The 18386-nt window shown below is 40.7% G+C and overlaps 1 protein-coding gene across 1 annotated transcript; it reads right to left on the reverse strand.

Annotated features, from left to right (window-relative positions):
• Window positions 1-11343: 11343 nt before the first annotated feature.
• On the reverse strand, window positions 11344-18063 carry LOC145437055 (uncharacterized). Its single transcript, XM_080314229.1, has 3 exons — window positions 16882-18063; window positions 15144-15894; window positions 11344-14246 (listed from the first exon to the last, which is right to left on the reverse strand). Exons 2-3 carry the CDS (start codon window positions 15250-15252, stop codon window positions 14020-14022), a joined length of 336 nt encoding a protein of 111 aa, XP_080170355.1. The 5' UTR covers window positions 15253-15894; window positions 16882-18063; the 3' UTR covers window positions 11344-14019.
• Window positions 18064-18386: the final 323 nt, after the last annotated feature.

Raw genomic sequence — 18386 nt, forward strand, 5'->3', positions numbered from 1 at the left:
CTTTGTTCGTGAGTCGGGCGAAAGCCTCTACGCCTTTATCTACTGTAATGACATCGAGTCGACGCCGGTGGGTGACGCTTTGGTCCCGTTGCTAAGAGTCGTTGCGCTACACGAGGGGGAGCGACAAAACCATATATTTCAAAATCGATACTACGCCAAAGTCAGACTCGACCGTTTCGAGTATTTCTACATCTATATAAGGGACGAGTATGGTGAATTATTGGACATCTCGGGTTTAGACCTCACGATACATCTCAGGGTGTCGTTATGAAAGTACACTATTGCTGTGACCGAGAAGCCGTATTGCACCACTATCAGACCGGAGCTGGGAATTACGGGTTTTACCGGGGGTCCAGGCAAAGCGGTAGCGGACTCGCGTCGATTTTTCGAACCATAGGCCGGGCGGTCTTACCTCTAGTATCAAAAGGCTCCAAGATACTGGGGAAACAAATCCTCCGTACCGGGTCAAATATCGCAAAAGATTTGGTGGCCGGGCGCTCGTTCAAGCAATCCGCTATATCACGGAGTAAAGAAGGAGGTCTACAGCTTCTCGATACCGCGATCGGGGGTCGTAAACGAAAAGCCACGAAAAAGCTTAAAAAGGGTGCGCGGGGAGGTACTACGTCAAACAAGAAACGTAGACGGAGAGATATATTCGATGGCTAAATTGATGCACGAAAATTCGGCCGAGTGCCTCAACAGCGGATTAGATATTTTCACGGTACCCCCGACGCAAACGGCGGTCGCCGACACCAGCACGTCGATCGCCACACCGGATAAATTAGGCGATGTCATTGAGATTAACGTGAAAGGTAGCGATCATTACTTGGATTTGTCCAGCTCGTTTATGAAAATACAACTGCAAGTCACCAAAAAAGATTGCACCACGATCGGGGCAGACAACGTCGCTGTCGTGTCGGATATATTCGACGCCTTATTCAAGCAGATCGATCTGTATCTGGGCTCGAAGTTGATTACCACATCGGACAACAATCACGCCTACAAAAGCTTCATTTTCCATCTACTAAATAGCTCTCGCGCGGCCGGCGAAACCTATCTGAAATGTATCGGCTGGATCCCGGATACGATGAAACAGCAGGATACTTTCACGGCAGACAACGTCGGCTTCACGACCCGAAAAGCCCTGACCGCTGACAGTGCAACGCTCGAGGTCATCGGCAAGATACCACTCGGTTTATTCGATCAGGACAGATATTTACTGGATAACGTGGATCTGTCGTTGCGATTAATTCGTAACGATGACGATTTCTGTCTCCTCGGGTCTGCCGACTCTAAAATCATACTGAAAAAAGTGGAATTGCACGTCAAGCAAATTCAAGTTTCAGACTCTGTCAGTTTGGCACACAAAACGATGCTTCGTACGCACACGGCGAAATACCCTATTATAAAGCTCGAAATGAGTAATCACTCTTTTGGAGCGGGGGATACCTCCATTGAGAAAACGTTGATTTCTGGGGTCATGCCTCGACGAATCGTGATTGGTCTGGTCCCGACCGCTGCCTATAACGGTAGTAAGACTCGAAACCCCTTTAATTTCTGTCACTATCACGTCGGGAATCTGGCTATCAACGTGAACGGGAAACTTTTGTACGGGCGTAATTTCAGATTCGACTTTGATAAAAACACAAACCTCGAGGGGTTTTTCAGCGTCTACCAATCCACCGGGAAGTGGGATGCTCAGGAAGATCTTTTTATCGACTCTGAGAATTATAAGGCGGGGTACACTCTGTTTGCCTTCGATTTGACCCCAGACCGTACGCATCAAGGCTGCTTTCAGTTAGAGAAGACCGGGTCCGTGAAGCTTCACATGACCCTGACCGCGGGGTTGCCGGAAGGAGCGACTCTACTGTGTCTCAAAGAATACCAACAACTTTTGGAGATCTCAGAGAAGCGCGAAGTAGTGTCCGTATGAATACCGATCAAATTAATCATATTTTATTCAATCACCGCGACACGCGAGATTTATTTGTCGGGACTTTCGCTATCGATTTATTGCCAGCAAAGCTACCTAAGCCGTACGCAGTCGTTATCAATTACGACCCTAACGCGAAGGGCGGCTCGCATTGGATCTGTATCTTCGCCGATCAAGATGGCACGCACTTTCACGACTCTTTCGGGATTCCGCCTCTGAAGAAGGAGATCTATAGGTTATTGGGCGCGGACGATTATACCTTCACTAGTGTGCAATTACAGTCTTTACGTTCGTTTGTGTGCGGCGAACATTGTACCGCTTTCCTAATTAGAAGGGGTCAAGGTGTAGGTACTCTCGATTATTTAGATGCTTTTGGTTCTGATAAACGTGTGAATGATCGCCTCGTTTTTGATTTTGTAAACAAAGAAAAATCTACTTTGTGAACACTCGTGACTTGTATTTTCAGATTGTGTATGTTCAATAAACCTTGTACAGCATACGTTCTATTCTTTTACGAGCGTTCGGTAGTCGTTGGCATCATAAAGATCGCTACTATCCAGGGAGCAAAAAGAGGTCAACAGTATGACGCAGACCAGAATCGTTACCTTGCATCGTTTCGTCTGGCCGAACGCGTTGACCATCCACCTAAAACACGAACCGGGATCTCACATACGGATCCGAAGGAGCAAATACTATACTGACGTCATGTTTGACGGACAAATATTCCCAAATCCTATCGTGTTTACACGCAATTGGATTAATCAACCCACCGCGGAACGGCACGTCAAGACAGGAGAACTATACCGATTCGTCGGCGTGCATACCATTGAAATTAAAAGTCAATCCATTGTTATTCGCGGAAAAATATAAAAAATAATACACAAGTCTCGTGTACCAGAGGCGAGGTAGAATCAGGAGTGGAAAAGTACAAGTAGAAGTACTCATGTCTGAGTACAAAGGTCAATCCAGATTCTTTGTTCGTTTTCTCTCTACTTATTCCCCCTTTTTTAATTGCCGCACAGTCAGAAGGGAAATCCCCTCGAGTATTTCTGCAAAACTGAGAATGTGCTAATTCTTACACTATCTTTTATCTTGATAATGTTTGTTTGTTCTTTATAAATCGTGTTTTGGCACGTCGAGCCCAAACTATATACTACTTACGTACTATATCCGTTGAACCGAGTATTTTGTGGGTTCCAACCATCCCATACCGTATACGCCGGCTACATAGGGTGGTAATTGTCCGTAGGCTCATACAAAATGTCTTTTAGAAAGTATTTACACAATTATGGTATAATTTTGCAATTTGAAAAAAAAGTTTTTTTGAAAAGGCCTTGTTTTAAATGCAACCCTAGCATTTTCTTTTCCAAATCATCGTACATTGTTTTGGTGCGATATGCGCTTAAGCGCAAGTTATGCGCACGCATTTGAAAGCCTGTATAACGAGGACGATGAATTTTTAATTCGTGTCACTGAATAATAACTAGTATTTTCGTTGGTTGATTCATTGATTGTTTGGTTAGTTATAAAATCAATGTTGCATAACAATAAAATCTATGGTAATAGTCAGTTACGATCTTGGAATAAATGCGGGACCGTCAGCAGCAAGATCACGTATTCAAAAATGAAAAATTGAATTCTGGTGCACAGAGAGCTATTCATTTATGGACTTTTTCGAACTGTTTCCCATAATCCATAGCGCCGACGATTACCATCAGTACCCCTTCTTCTCTCATCGCCCCCCAATCGTCCGGCATACGCGTGGGCTGATTGAAATAGAAATGAGAATCAGTAGCGTGCACCAGTGACTAGGGTCAAATACGACATGCCACGGTTGCTTTTTTTTCGGGTAGAGTATGCATATACAATTTGTCGCTGATATAATTTCCCGAGACACCATCATTCTCATATTGTGTAGCCTAATTATACAGAAAATACTAATAAACTATAGCCGATATTGGTTTGATTCAACATCTGATCGACCGTAGCGTTGAAGTGACCACCACTACTCCGACCAAAAATGATACTCCGATATTTATGATCCAGCCGAACATTCCCGCGATATTGAGACATCTCGCAGTTTTTGCTTTCGAACGCGCCCTTTGTGGATCGACATGTCGTAATTTGTTTGCCTGGAAAACCAGAACGTTATTGTTAACAAGTAAATCACGAACTTCGCGTAACGAGGCACAGACCAGAGTGATTGCGGATGCCCGAAGCGGAAAGGAGGAATGGGAGCATGTACCAGTGGGAAACCGTGGGTGGAATACGGTCACCCGCATGTGATTTAACGGCGGAAAGGTTTGCATGCACTGTTTGTCGCGAGTTGCGACACATAACAATAACTGATATAATTTCCATATATATAATCCTTTTTTCAGTGTGTAAGTATATAAAATACATCGAATAAACTAACAGTTGCTGATTTTATTCACACTTTGGCATGGAGCTGTACAAAAATATAATAAGCATTCAAATGAATGAACACTTGAAAACTACTCGCATGAGACGGCGGACATGTTTGCGACAGTATGGGTATGCCGATTCCATAGCTCATTTGTGTCCTACACTACAATAATTCATGACAACACTGATTTTAATATTCCTTCCTGCTGTGGTGGGAATCCAGTGTTCATACCGAAATGAGTTCTGTGCATCATCATCCAGCAATCACAATTGGAGAATCAGTGTGAAATAATTTCCAGAAGTGCAGTTGATGTAGTACTAGACTGCCTTGGTCTGTCACACTGTCACACGTGGTTGGACATTGTTACGTTAATAACTTGCCAGGTTGAATGATTGATTACGACGGTTGCAGCATTTTTAAGTAAGCCTACTAGCATTAGATTACATTCGAAAGAATACAATGTATTCGCAATCGATTATTTCACATATCTAATCGATTTCATTGCAAATAAACATTATTTACTCGACTTTTACTTTTACGAGGATTATGCCACAAAGTACCTAGGGAATAGGAAATAGGCATTATATCCTGTCATCGATAGCAGGAATATCTGATTTTTAATCTTTACTGCTCATTATTACATCACAAATAGCCTACTAGCTTTGCTCATGATTGCGTAACGAATTATACAGACGCAATAAGATGAATGTTATGTCGCAGTATAGATAACTAACCTACGTAGGTTAGTTATCTATAGTCGCAGTTTGGTTGAGAGAATCACCGCCATGCCATTTGTCTAGTCGGCAATAGCCCACACATCAAGTATCACAATTGCTTGATTATATTTAGTTAAACGCAGCTTAACGTTGCCGCTAATAAGCGACGAGTAGGCACACTACACCAGAGAAAGATTGGAAAATTTTTACTCGTTAAATAAAAACCGCCGATTACCACGCCAAATCATTAGATATAGATAATAAGCGACCTGTTCTCTACGTGCATCTACATCTAATCCAGCGGTTCCCAACGTGGGCGATATCGCCCCCCAGGGGGCGATTTGTCGGTCCAGGGGGGCGAAAATAGCCAAGGGGGCGATAGGGGGGCGAAAACGGACGAAGGGGGCGATAGGGGGGCGATGGCGCGTTGAAATGGCTATATTGGCTTCCATGACCGTAACTGCCACACCCAAGCCCCCAATTGAGATGGGGGGGGCGAGCTCGAAGGAGGACCACATTTTTTCCTGAATTAACAATAATTATAGAGTATTATTTTGGAAATGTATGCAACTTTTTCAAAAAATTTTCGCGCTGCGCGCCATTTCGTGGTCGCATATTTCTTGCTTATTGGATACCCTTCCTCAAAAAAATAATACGCCGGAGGTATAGAAATGGGCATCTCGGCGTCAGCCATTATCACACCATGACGCACCAAGACATATGAAGTTTCGGGCCATGTAACATGCGACTCCGAGAAGTGTGCTAGAACGAGAAAACCTTGGCGGAAAGGGACTGCCTTTATGCTGACCGACTTCGATATATATACGATATACATATATATCTAATCATCCACATGTCCCTAAATGGCTGGCGCCAAATGTTCCTGTCCTGTCCAATCAGAACCCCATAAAAAATGCCATCTCGCAGAGAAAAATTAATTGCCTGTGCAAAAATACCAATTTGAAATCGTATGCGTCTTTTAGTTTAGTACGTATGGGCGATTTGAATATCTTTTGACATAGCAGACAGGCCATGAAATGTCATTACGTAACGTAAGTCATTATACCCACGGGTCCGCCTGAACATGTTCAATTAATATTTACGGGCCCTACACGGCCCAATTATTATTTACGGGCCCTACGACACCTCACTCAGCGTTACCGGTAAATCTCAATACATGAGCAGATAGAGGATAAAAAATTAACAGCAATAGATATGCAATTCCCGATCATATTGACCGATTCAATCATGAATGATAGAATTTTTTCGCGCTTCGCGCGAATTAGGCCGACTAACTAAAGAGTCCGACAATCTGTGCTGAGAAGTAGCGGTAAAGAGGTATCGGGGGAGTTGGGTCTGAGGGGTGCAGAAGTTTGCTTTATCGCCATATGGAGTGGGTCAATACCAACGTATTGGGGGGGGGGGCTGACGAAGTGCGGTTATGGTCCTTTTAGAATCAAGTCGGAGAAATCACCTTTTTTGTTAGTCAGCTCACGAAAATTTAGCTAGAAAGGTGTAATTTCGAGGTCGAGCCGAAAATTTGACCTTTTTTCTTAGTCAACTCGCCGGTGATTTCAGTATGTATGCCCATTTTTATATTCCCAATATTTGGGGGGCGATGATCGGTGTGAAGTTAGAAAAGGGGGCGATGAGTCGCAAAAGGTTGGGAACCACTGATCTAATCGATTACGATTATATTGAAAAGTAATCACGATTACTCACGATTACATTTATGTATAGCCACTCAGAACTTGGCCGTTAGACATATATTTGAAGACAACATAGCGATTGCGATCAGAAGGCCTCGCAATTCTTTTATAAGCGTGACGTCATTTGTTGGTTTCGTCACAATATGGCAATTGTGCAACTTTGAAGTGGGCAATTATCCGAGCTATGTGGTACATTGCTAAAACGCTCTTATTTTCTCCATTGCGCAAAATGTAACGTACTCTTGCTATGCCTTATTTCACATGCAGACTCTAATACTTGAAATTGCAGATTTGTTATAAAGGCTTCAATGTCCAACAGTCCAATGCAGTCTGAATGACAAGGGGTAAAATTTTAATATTCACATTCATGCAAATGGCAGTTTACAAAGTGCTACTGTGGTAATAATGTAAATCATAAGTCTCGCTAGACACGGCCTCCGAGTTCAAAGCAATGGGAGGGTATAAATGCGAGATGTTCAATTGCAATACATGTGCTTGTGCATATGTACCTGGTACGAGAAAATTATTGCAGGTATTCCCAGACAGAGGCTGCAACAGACTGTGGTAAAGATCGAAAATCCCATTTCATCCGGCACATGTATCGGACCCTTGAAAATACAATATTATACTCTTTGTTCATAGTAAAACTGGTAAATACGCACATAATCCGGAAGCAACCTGCCCTCAAAGAAAAATGGCGAGATTGGAGTAAATTTTCTAAATTTCAGTAATACCGTCGTATTTTTATTCCTACGCAATAGGCTACATGAAGAGGTCAGAATACAAAATCGCGGTAGATGGAGAATTGGCTAGGGTTGCAGAGCAGAGATAGAGATGATTGAAAATGAAGAATCGGAATTACATAAATTATGCTAGTGGTCAAGTGGTGTATGCAAGGCCTTCCGAAGAATATGGACAGCAGGGGTGTTCAAAAAATACCTTTATTTACAAATTTCATCGGCTTAGTTGTGAGATCGTCCGGTTACCTAAAAAAACGTTCCGACATTGGATGTTTTAGGCCTTTGCTCGCGGCATGTATTATCCCTTCTAACTTCCGTACATTTAGGCATATTTTGGATTTTTTTCCCGGACGCTATTTGAACAGCAAAATTTTGGACATGTCCCGGAATGTTAAGAAACTCCGTCTCAGACATATCTCGTATTACAGTGGTTCTCAACCTTTTTGTCGTTGCGGAACCCTTTTGGACCGTCACGGACGCCCGCGGACCCTCCAAGTTTTTGTTCAAATTTAGCTCTATTACCGTGCAACCGTCATCTGTCTTGTGCAAATATTAACTGTAGGCTAGTGATGAACAGCAACACAACGACCTTTCTTTAAATTAACGGGACCTTTATTATCTCAAAGCGAATTCGGTGACTGCATTTCTTGAAATACAATGCCGTGTCTCGAAAATCCGCGCCGTCGATTTGACATGAACCAGTGCCGAACATCCATTAATTTACAGAAATATATAGGTGCTTGCGAATGTAATGATAACACGTAAAGCTGCCAACGACGCGTTTGGGTCTGATACGAACATGTATGGTACCAATATCGTCATCATCATTTTATCAATATAACGTTTCGATGTAGCTGCTCATCATGAAGTTATTATGGAATAGCGGTAATGTATATCACAGGATAATTTCTTTTAAGCGAATCTATTCCGAAACCCCAACAAAACATCTCTAAACATCAATATGTTTGTAGCAGTTCCGTATGCGATTGACAATTAAGAGATTAAAATGAGTTTGCACAATAGAATATTTCAACTCATTCTCATGAGGTCACGACGATTCATGACAATGAATATTAGACAATGATTTTCTCGTATATCCCCGCTCATGATTGATTAGTATTACTATAAGGAGGAAAACAAATAGCGTAGTTTATTTTTGTCGTTGATGTTTTGCAACATATACACTCAATCATGATATACATACACACGATCTGCGCATATGCATACCATGAGTCGTTGGGCAAGGAAGATGCAGATATAGCATTTTTAGGCCTTTCTAAGTCTTGCACCACCAGCGCCAAGTAGGAAAGTCATATGGATACCAGTGTTACTAATCGGGTCTTTGGTCTGACCCGACAGGGGATCGAACTCGGACGCTTCACCATTACGCTCTCTTGTCGGAGAGTAGAGACTTATCACGTTCAGACTGTATTCTCGTGTTTTCGCAACACATTCTGTAGTAAATTTTTATAACACGGCATCGGGACCTATTATATGAAACCTTGTTTTCAAAATCGTTGTTCGTTCTAGCTAGACTTCGAAATCGATGCACGCGCAACTGCACATACTGTGTGAAATCGAGGTTGTTTTCCGAAAATAACCGATCATATCTACAGAATGCATCCTTGAACATTTGATGTCCCCGGGCACTATACAGGTTCGGTTACCAAAAATGATATCGGAATGAAAACAATTTCCATATCATATTGTGTTAGTTGATAAATGAGAATCACCATACTATATGATGGAGATCTAATCATCATCATATATGACGGAAAATTCGCAACGATAAATACTCGCGTCCCAATAGTGTTATGATAATTCCCTACTACTTTTTAATATGAGGTATTTACATCTGGTAAGTAATCTCACCTGTATTGGTTGACCACCATTGCTTGTGTTCTGCTGAGAACTGGGATGCACTTGAGGTTGGCATATCGTTGGGTAAGTACCTGGCAGTGTCGTCTGAACCAGTAACTAAATAAAAGCAAACCACTCTTTGATTTTTTTCTTCGTTTTGGCGTTATTTTGAATGTAAACCAAAGCAAGGCAGTGTATCTCCGCGGGCCAAATGAGAAGCAGAAAATACGTTGGCGGACCGAGTCGAAAAATTTAGCTATGTTCTCCAGTGTATCAATTTTATTTCTAAATTGAACGCAGTGAAATACATTGTTAATAAATGCCGCTTAGTGGATGTATTCATATTAGGTATTGAGAAAGTGAAGGCCATTTTAAATAAGGACATTAAAATGTATGTGGGATACTGCAAAGCTTATTGTCTTGGTCGCTGCCTTACAAGCAGTGTACAGCTCGGTGTAATGGCCTTGTTGTTGAGCAAAGCTTGCAGTTATTCTGAAATATTCCCTCCTTTGACCGTGTGTCCGTCTTTGTATTTGTGTTATTTGACCGACTTAAATCGTTGGCGAGATAGCGTATAGTGGTATGATCTACAGCTGCAACACCAATGGCTTGCGGGTTCGAGTCCGAGCCCGACGGAGTTCGACTCCAGAATTCCTGCCTACGTGTTGGAGGTTTATCTAGGCTGCTCCTCACCAAATGATCCGCGTAAGCGTTGTCTTATAAAAACCTAGATTGGGCCGTGCTACAAGTCGGTAAATATGGAATAAAAAAATAAACGTGTATCGGCCTGGTGTAAAATGACCAATGCAGTCGAAACACTATCAATATCAAACAAACCGACTTAAATTATACTTCTTAAAGACGGCAACCTGCTCGGCACAAACTAAAAGAACGGGTTTATCCCTTACTCCAGTAAACAAATATTTAGTTCTCCAACCTTCTTTGAATTTCAGCTTTCGGTATTTTTTACATGCCCGAGTGTACTTTATGAGAGGTCACGACTCATTGTAATCACGAGCGCTGATTCACTTGTTTTACGAATTTGGAATTTGGAAACGTATCCCGTAACAATTTCAAGCACAGACCGTGTAACGTGTAATGTGACAATGGCAACAAAGAACGTTTGAACTAAAGTATATGGAAAGAGTGACTTCTCGTGACTTTAATTGTTACGACATACTTGTCTACATTGGCTTTATTTTGCATCAGGATTAGGCATGCGAGGTAGTGGAGGTATTACACCAGTGTTGGGATGACTCGAGTCATGACTTGACTCGAGTCATATTGCTAAAATGACTTGACTTGACTCGACGTATCAGAATTATAAATTGGCTCGTGACTCGGAGCAAAATTCACGAGTCAATTTCAAGTCATCAACTAATCAATGTCGATAACAATCACTGTATCTTGCATATATTCGGATCGTTCGCGAACCGCTGGCGTAACCCGTGAGAGCGACCAATCATTCAATGATCGTGCGTTTTACTGAGCCTCTATTGTTCTCTCACAAATAAATTGACCACAAACTAATTGATCGAAGCTTACAGCTTCACGTTGTCGAAAACTAGTAGTGAAGTGATTTAAGAGAAAATTTATATTTCTGTTCTCCGTTCTTCTCTTACTCAAACATCTAGTTTTACTAAAATTGAATGCGAATATAGTTTATATACTCCGCAACTAATGGCGCAGACTCGAAGTGTATTACGGCAATATGTATAATTGGGTAATGTATTGCATATTATCAATTCGTTTCTCTATTCTCTATCAAGGCTGGCAACTATAAACTGAGGCTATGTAGGGGAGATGTGGTACCGATGGATCACTGGGACCGAAAATACTTTGAAAATTCTCTATGATAATTCCATGATTACACTCCATGAATTTGTCTACCATTTTATGCTGGCAAAATCTTTCCTCACATACAAAAAAATCGACGTGCGCGAGCTATGGGGTCTCTCACAGATAATTTTTGTTTTGGGGGGGTGTAAACTAAATTTAGATCGACATGTACATTTTTATTTGTAACCTTCAACACGAACAAACCAGCAATCATTTTTATTGTGAAGTGTAGGGCTTGTATCAGACTATATAATGACACCTATTATTTTTCTCAGTACTTTCCTTGAGTGGACTTTTTTTCGATTCATGTATGAAATTCGCAGGGTGGGGACCGATGATACAATAGCCAAATCAAGCAAAATAATCAAGCATACTAATTATGAAACATGCCTACGTACAGAAAATCTTTATGTAATAATTGCATATGGTGTTTTATCGCCATAACGAGGTATTTGTAAGTCACACTGTCGATTTTCGGGCAATATGTATGTACCCTCAAATTTATAAGTCCGAGCCTAAATCGAAACGTGATTTTATGACAACATTTGAGTTAATATATATTCTATTTTTGGACAGTTGCTACCAAACATTCTTCTTTGACTTGCTGTAGCTTAGATTATAATACTGAGCAAGAAAAGTAGTCACATTTGAGTTTTTTAGGGTAGGTGTGTCATAGGTCCCGGGGTCGTGGGCCATTGGACCCACCGGGTGGGGACCGATGACACGTTCGAGCAACAAATTTTTAACGTCCATAAATATTTTTTGAAAAGACAGATATTCATGTATATGTGAGCGATTGGTAGAGCTTGTATCAAAGTGTCAAGCCAGCAAAAGATCTGCTGTTTTCGGCTGAACATTTCGGGGCCAGAGATCATTTTCCAATTTTTGATCCATCGGTACCACATCTCCCCTACTTACTTACATAGTTTAACAGTTTTACGTACATGCGAGCGATACATCGCCTTGTTACGTGTATATTTAACTCTGTATTCGTTCATCGGTGCAGACTCAATTACCACTCAATCTGTAATTCAGACAGCTAGCAAAATGCAATGATCTAGTCATGCTTCATGCTTCGTAAAGGCAACTTGACTTGAATTGTGACTTGAATCGTGACTTGACTCGTGATTTTACTTGACTTGACTTGACTCGACTTGACTCGAGTCACCTCCAAAAATAAAGTGACTTGACTTGGTTCGAGTTACCTTCGAAAATCGACTGACTTGACTTGACTCGAGTCAAAATGTGCAATGACTCGAAATGACTCGTGACTGGAATGTAGTGACTTCATCCCAACACTGTATTACACATAGTCTGCGCAATCGTCGCATATTATTTAACCGGTTTCGAAGTAAACGAATTTCCGGTTCAGTTTATACAGCCTGTGGTTTTAGTCCACGCATCAACATTCAAAAGTATGTTTTATGATTTTCATTCCGAAAAACTTCACGCGGTTCGCTCTGAATAGCTCCGCGGGCCGCACTTTGCCCAAGTCTGGTATAAACCCAAACGAAATTATTTCTGATCAAGTTTAAATGGCAATATTTTATTTGTGATCGAATGAAAAGTACATATTTCATTTGTATCCTATTTATCAAACGTGCAATACGTCTAATGAGTAGGGCTAGTTTTGACATGTCAAAATAAGTCAAAATTATTTCAGAATTGTAGCGTTAGATCAAAAAATTGTCAACTGATTACGAAGTCAAAATACTTTGCAACCTGCATTTCGTTTATATCGTAGATGATTGCACCGTTGGTGAACTTATCGTTTGACATTTACAGCAAACAGTCTACTTTATAGGCGTACCGTTGTAGACTGCCTATATTGTCTGCACATTCTGAAACATGAACATGACACAGATAGGCTGACATGGTGTTATGATCAACATATCGCAATGTAGGCAAACTCCTATAACTGAAGCAAGATTGTGTGGCATTATGTTTCGTATATCAAGAAGCAATCAAATTGTGATGTAGAGTGTAGACAACATTGCCAGAATGAAGCAACATGGTGTTTCACCAGCAGTCGTGTACGCACAACTTCAGTGTTGCCAGCCAACAACTGCCTCTGTTAAACGTTCATTCGCCATTCTTCGCAAGCTAACTTAGTAAGGAAAGACATTTTCTACACCAGAATGTAGGAAGGAATCTTTTAGTTGTACTACATCAATTTTTTATTGTTTCTACCATAATGCGTGATGTAACTACTGGAATTCTTCATAGGTCCAGATTTCGCTAAATTAAAATTATTTCATATAAAATTGTTCAGTTTTCAATTCAAAAATGTTTTTCAGGCCAAACTACTTCGTAAGGACAGACAGTTCCAACCACCTTCAAACCCCTTCATGATGCTTCACATTTACTCTTGAGGTGTAAAGAGAGAGGCGCGGGGATTGAGTGAAACCCGTTAATAAATCAACCTCCCAATATTCTTTTACGCCTGATCAAGATTCAACTAATAAATGTTATTGGTAAAATTCTAATCATTTGGTGTAGTTATCCACTCACAAGTGGCTCTAATTTAAACGCATTTCTTGCATATCTACCCATATCCCAAATATCTTCAATGCCAATAGCAGCTGCATCGGAAACAAGTCGATATATTACAATTATAACTGGAATGGCGTGCTATTTCGAGCAAAACATTTGTGACATAATTTATCTTCGGTGACACAAGGTTTATTTCAGTTTGCTGTTGAATTTCTTTCGTGCTTCCACTGAGGTGCTGGGAGTGATTGAAAGTCTACTGTGAAGGAATTTTTATGACATATGTTAAGATTTCTGAAAAATTGTGATATTTTATTAAATTCGTTCACGGGGCAGAATCTAATAAGGTTCTTTCGCGTACGCGAACCTCTGGGCTGTTGTCGCTTGCATACGAAACAGGAACGGGAACAGCCTTCCCTAAAACGAAAGATTTTATTTGTAGAGAAAACATGCTTGCCTGAGGCAGTGTTTCTGGATTCTCAGTGTACGGTGGTGGCGGCTGGTCATATCGCGGAGTAGGTAGCTCCTGTTGCCCATCCGGTGCCAATTCCCCTGCAAAAGAGACCTGTTACAAAATTGTGCATCCAAGAATTTATTGGCTTAAAAGTACATGAATTTTCACACATCTCCATCTCTCTATTTTGAATGTACCGCGACCGAAGACTACTACTTCAACTTGAATCAGCATGATTGTGATTTGTCACGTTCTTGTTTTTTTTATCTATTGAATAGAATATTGTTGTATATACATTGTAGTGAGATTGAAATACATTATCCTTGTATCGGCCATGATTGCTCTTTGCTTTCCCAGTTTTTCATGATATTTGGCCCCTTTCAACATCAACGGGAATATCAATTCGAAGATGGACCTTTATATTATAGATTGGTTCTGCCGATTCCCCTCTCGGCTAATCGGGCTGTGGTAGTGGAACGGCCGTACATATACGTTTACATTGTAGTAAATATCGCAGCTTTATCGCGCACACTTAAACCAAGCTAGGAGCTCATTTCACGTTTTTTCACGTTTTCGAATCTACTGTCTTTATCGCCAATAACTTTACCGTTGCCGAGTTCATCATTACATGTGGCAGCCACTTTTTGAATCTTAAAAATGAACTCAAACAATTATTCTAAACATCATTCATATCCCATAGTGTAGAAAGAGAGCGAACTCGCAATTTCTACAGTCTGGAATGCCTCATATTCTTAAACCACACTGCCCGCGGCGGTCGAATACGACAATATGAAATACACCTGTTCTCCTACTGAGAGAGATTTTACGTACCGCGAGGGACTTTATGAGGGTAGTTTTCACTTACTTTTTGCTCCTTTTTGTTATTTGCTGAGCAGCAGTGGTGAAAATACCTATTGCCCAAACGTGTTCTAAGCTCTCTTTACCATCGAATAGGAATGATGTCTAGTTGAAGCACCCGTAATCTAGGAACTCACCTGTTATAGCAATATTGGAATTGGAGGATATATCCGCTCTCATGGCAAATTGATTTAAACCCGTGTGGGTCGGCTGCGATGATACGCCTGCCGGCTGTTTATTTCCCATGCACCTGTTGGATTGCTTCTGGTGATTTAGTTTCTGCAATGCCACGCCATGTTATCATCTACACTGTTAAAAATATTCTATGCCAAATTACTGGTCTGGTCCTGGCAGCAGTTTTACGACTCTGAGGCCGGTAAACTTGAAAAATATTTTCCCGTAAATAATATTGACCGTAATTTATTTTTACAAAGACTGACTGTTAAAATTTCTTCGGAAAATTCCCGTTACTTGGCGTAACGGAAAACGGCTGTAATACCAAGTTACTGGTCTGGTCCAGTGCAGCAGTTTTACGCTGATGAGACCAGTAAATTCGGAATTACTCTCCTCGTAATATGATTTTACATATTCTGACCGTAGAAAATTTTACGGAAAATTTCCGTAACTAAACGTAACAGAAATCCGCTGTAATATCAATATACTCGTCTGGTCCCTTGCAGCAGTTTTACGTTCCTGAGACCAGCAAATTTGAATCAGGTTTATTTGATGCGGGAACAAGTAAAAAAAAAAGTAAATGTGGATAATGACAAAAATCCAGTCTTTCTTGTGGAGATCATCAGTCAGCAGCCGCCTGAATGAAGAGGGATTCATCAAAACTTCAGCAGCAGTGTACTTTGGGCCATGCTCTTTTGTAGGTTCTTCTATAATCTGAACAAAAATTATGCTGTCATCAACACATTTACAATTTGTAAACTTTGAGATGCTATAGTATGACATACTGCGACTTTTTATATTCTTGTCAATTTCAATACGGCCCGCAGGTCGCATGTAGCTTGCAAAGCAATTCTGAGTAGTTTGAAAACCCCTGTATTTCCCAGTACATTTTCTAACAAATGTTGAGATATCATTGTAAGAAATACTTCCCGGAGTTCTCGCAAGGCCACAAATGTCAAGATCATAGGCCGTAATATAATTATCCGACAGTGGTGTTATGGTTTTACTCTAGTCATCATCAGGAACAAGTTGGTGATACTGACATCCAATTCCCAAGACTCAAAAAAGTGCATACTGAGTTGAGATTTTTATGAAAAAATGAGGCAAAAAGTAGTTCTTCGTAAAGTGAAAATGAAACTTATATGCAGGTCGCATGGAGAATATAATAGTTACAAAAAATACAATTCAAATATATTTGGTCGCACTGCTGTATCACTTCTACTCAAAGGCCCCAGACAGACAGAGAAACCGGAATGACGATTAATAATGAGCCAAATTCCAACGTCTGCGTTTACAATTAAATCACTTGTGTTTCTTAAAGCGCATACGCCGAGTTAACGGCAGATTACGAATAAAACAAAGGGAGCATACAAATATGTCAGCTTATTCCGTCGTTAGAGTCAGTGTTTTAGCGGTTGAATTCAAAAGATCATTCTTTGAATTTTTGCCAAAATTCCGTTGTTTGCGAGTAAAGGTGCTGCTAGAATATATCCATATGATATGACCGTGAATGTTATGTAATATACCAAAATGTATACGGCATTGATAATAAACTATTGAAGCGAAAAGTAAGGGTGGGCGTTTTGAGGTACCGTAACATTTTGGACTGATTTGACTGATTCGGCCCGCGAGCGGTTTGAAAGTTTGAAACCGGCCAGCGACGCAAGTTGAGTTTGATACCCCTGGCCTAGGACTTCGTACCTGAATCATCTTTTCCAGCGTGATTGAAAACTTTTCTGGCAATATTCCTTTGCATCGTACGTCCAACGTGTTTCGCACGGCACCGTGCTAGAAGCGAGAGGCGAAATGATCCCTTTCTATCACATAAGCATTCGACGTCATGATTCATAATGCCATAACCCTTCCATTTTCGTGCAGTTCAATGTCAGAAAATGTAAAACATTCTTATAAGCCATAGCGTCTGTTCACCATTAAACTGTAACGAAAATAGATACGTCTTCAGAAACAGGACTGAGAGCAACTTGCCAGGTTTGAGCTCAGATACTGCTATACCTACAATATCTGCTATCAACACCTGCAATATTCTAAAGCTAAAGTTAAGCTGTGGCTTCGAAACCCTCAATATCTTACAGCAACGCATCTTGTTATTATCCAATACGAAAACATCGCGTCGATATAATATCTATCTCGGAACAATCAGCCGCACGTGCTCAGATATGTCTGACGTCTGACGCCGCTACGTCTGGAATATGTGTGACGTCATAATGTACAGTTCGCTCGAGCAGCTACGAATTCATGATCAAACAATTCATAAGACCATTTGCAGGAAAAAGGTAAAGGACGTATACTACTCTCGTCGCAATGGCGAAGGAGCATGGCGGCTATACGCCAACTCCAGTGTTTCGATATATAGTTTGCATCATACATGCGTTAAGGAGTCTACAATGGTGGCAAAACTGGTCCAGCAGATAATTACACAAAAGATCATACCTGCAGTAAAACTACATAACATACCGAATTCGCTTGGCATGCTACTATTGCTAGACCTTGATGTCTCAAAGGATACTATTTATAAATCGATATAAACGATGGTATCTGCAATGCCCAAATGCTAGGATACCATTCACCGAGTAGCATTCAGCACGGCCATCGATGTCGTAATTTAATTGATGATTGAAACATGATGTAATGACGAAAATCACATATATATGTCCATAATAAGACCGTAAGCGTGTAAAATGATCGAATTGTAAGTGAGATAGCAATGTCGCAAATAATGATTATCCAGTAAATCGCTTTTACGAATGCAAAAGTAAATCCGGAATACTGATTATCCAGTAAATTGCCTTTACAAATCAAAAAGTAAATATGAAATACTGGTTATCCCGTAAATTGCTTCTACGAACTTAATCTGTAATTTTTTTAACCTTTAAAAAACAAGTAAACTTACTTTTGACGTGCCCGTATATTAATTTAACGGGCTTTGACCGTTAATATAACTGACGGGACAAATTTACCGGTATAATTTGGGTAAATCTACGAATATTTCTAAGAGTGTACTTACACAAAGCACAGCCCAAAACAACATATATGCAAGGTGAAAATACTCATCAAAGTCAGGATTGCTATTGCAAACCCTCCGGCAATTTTTATAATAAACTTTTGGGCAATGGATATGTGCCTACAGATCGTAAAGTCGTGTTATAGGCTATATAAACGCTACTATACTTTCTGGTACATCGGCA

The sequence above is a fragment of the Botryllus schlosseri genome, chromosome 4, assembly GCF_051294905.1.
Source record: "Botryllus schlosseri isolate E-star chromosome 4, Bs_hap1, whole genome shotgun sequence".
Classification (NCBI taxonomy): Eukaryota; Metazoa; Chordata; class Ascidiacea; order Stolidobranchia; family Styelidae; genus Botryllus; species Botryllus schlosseri.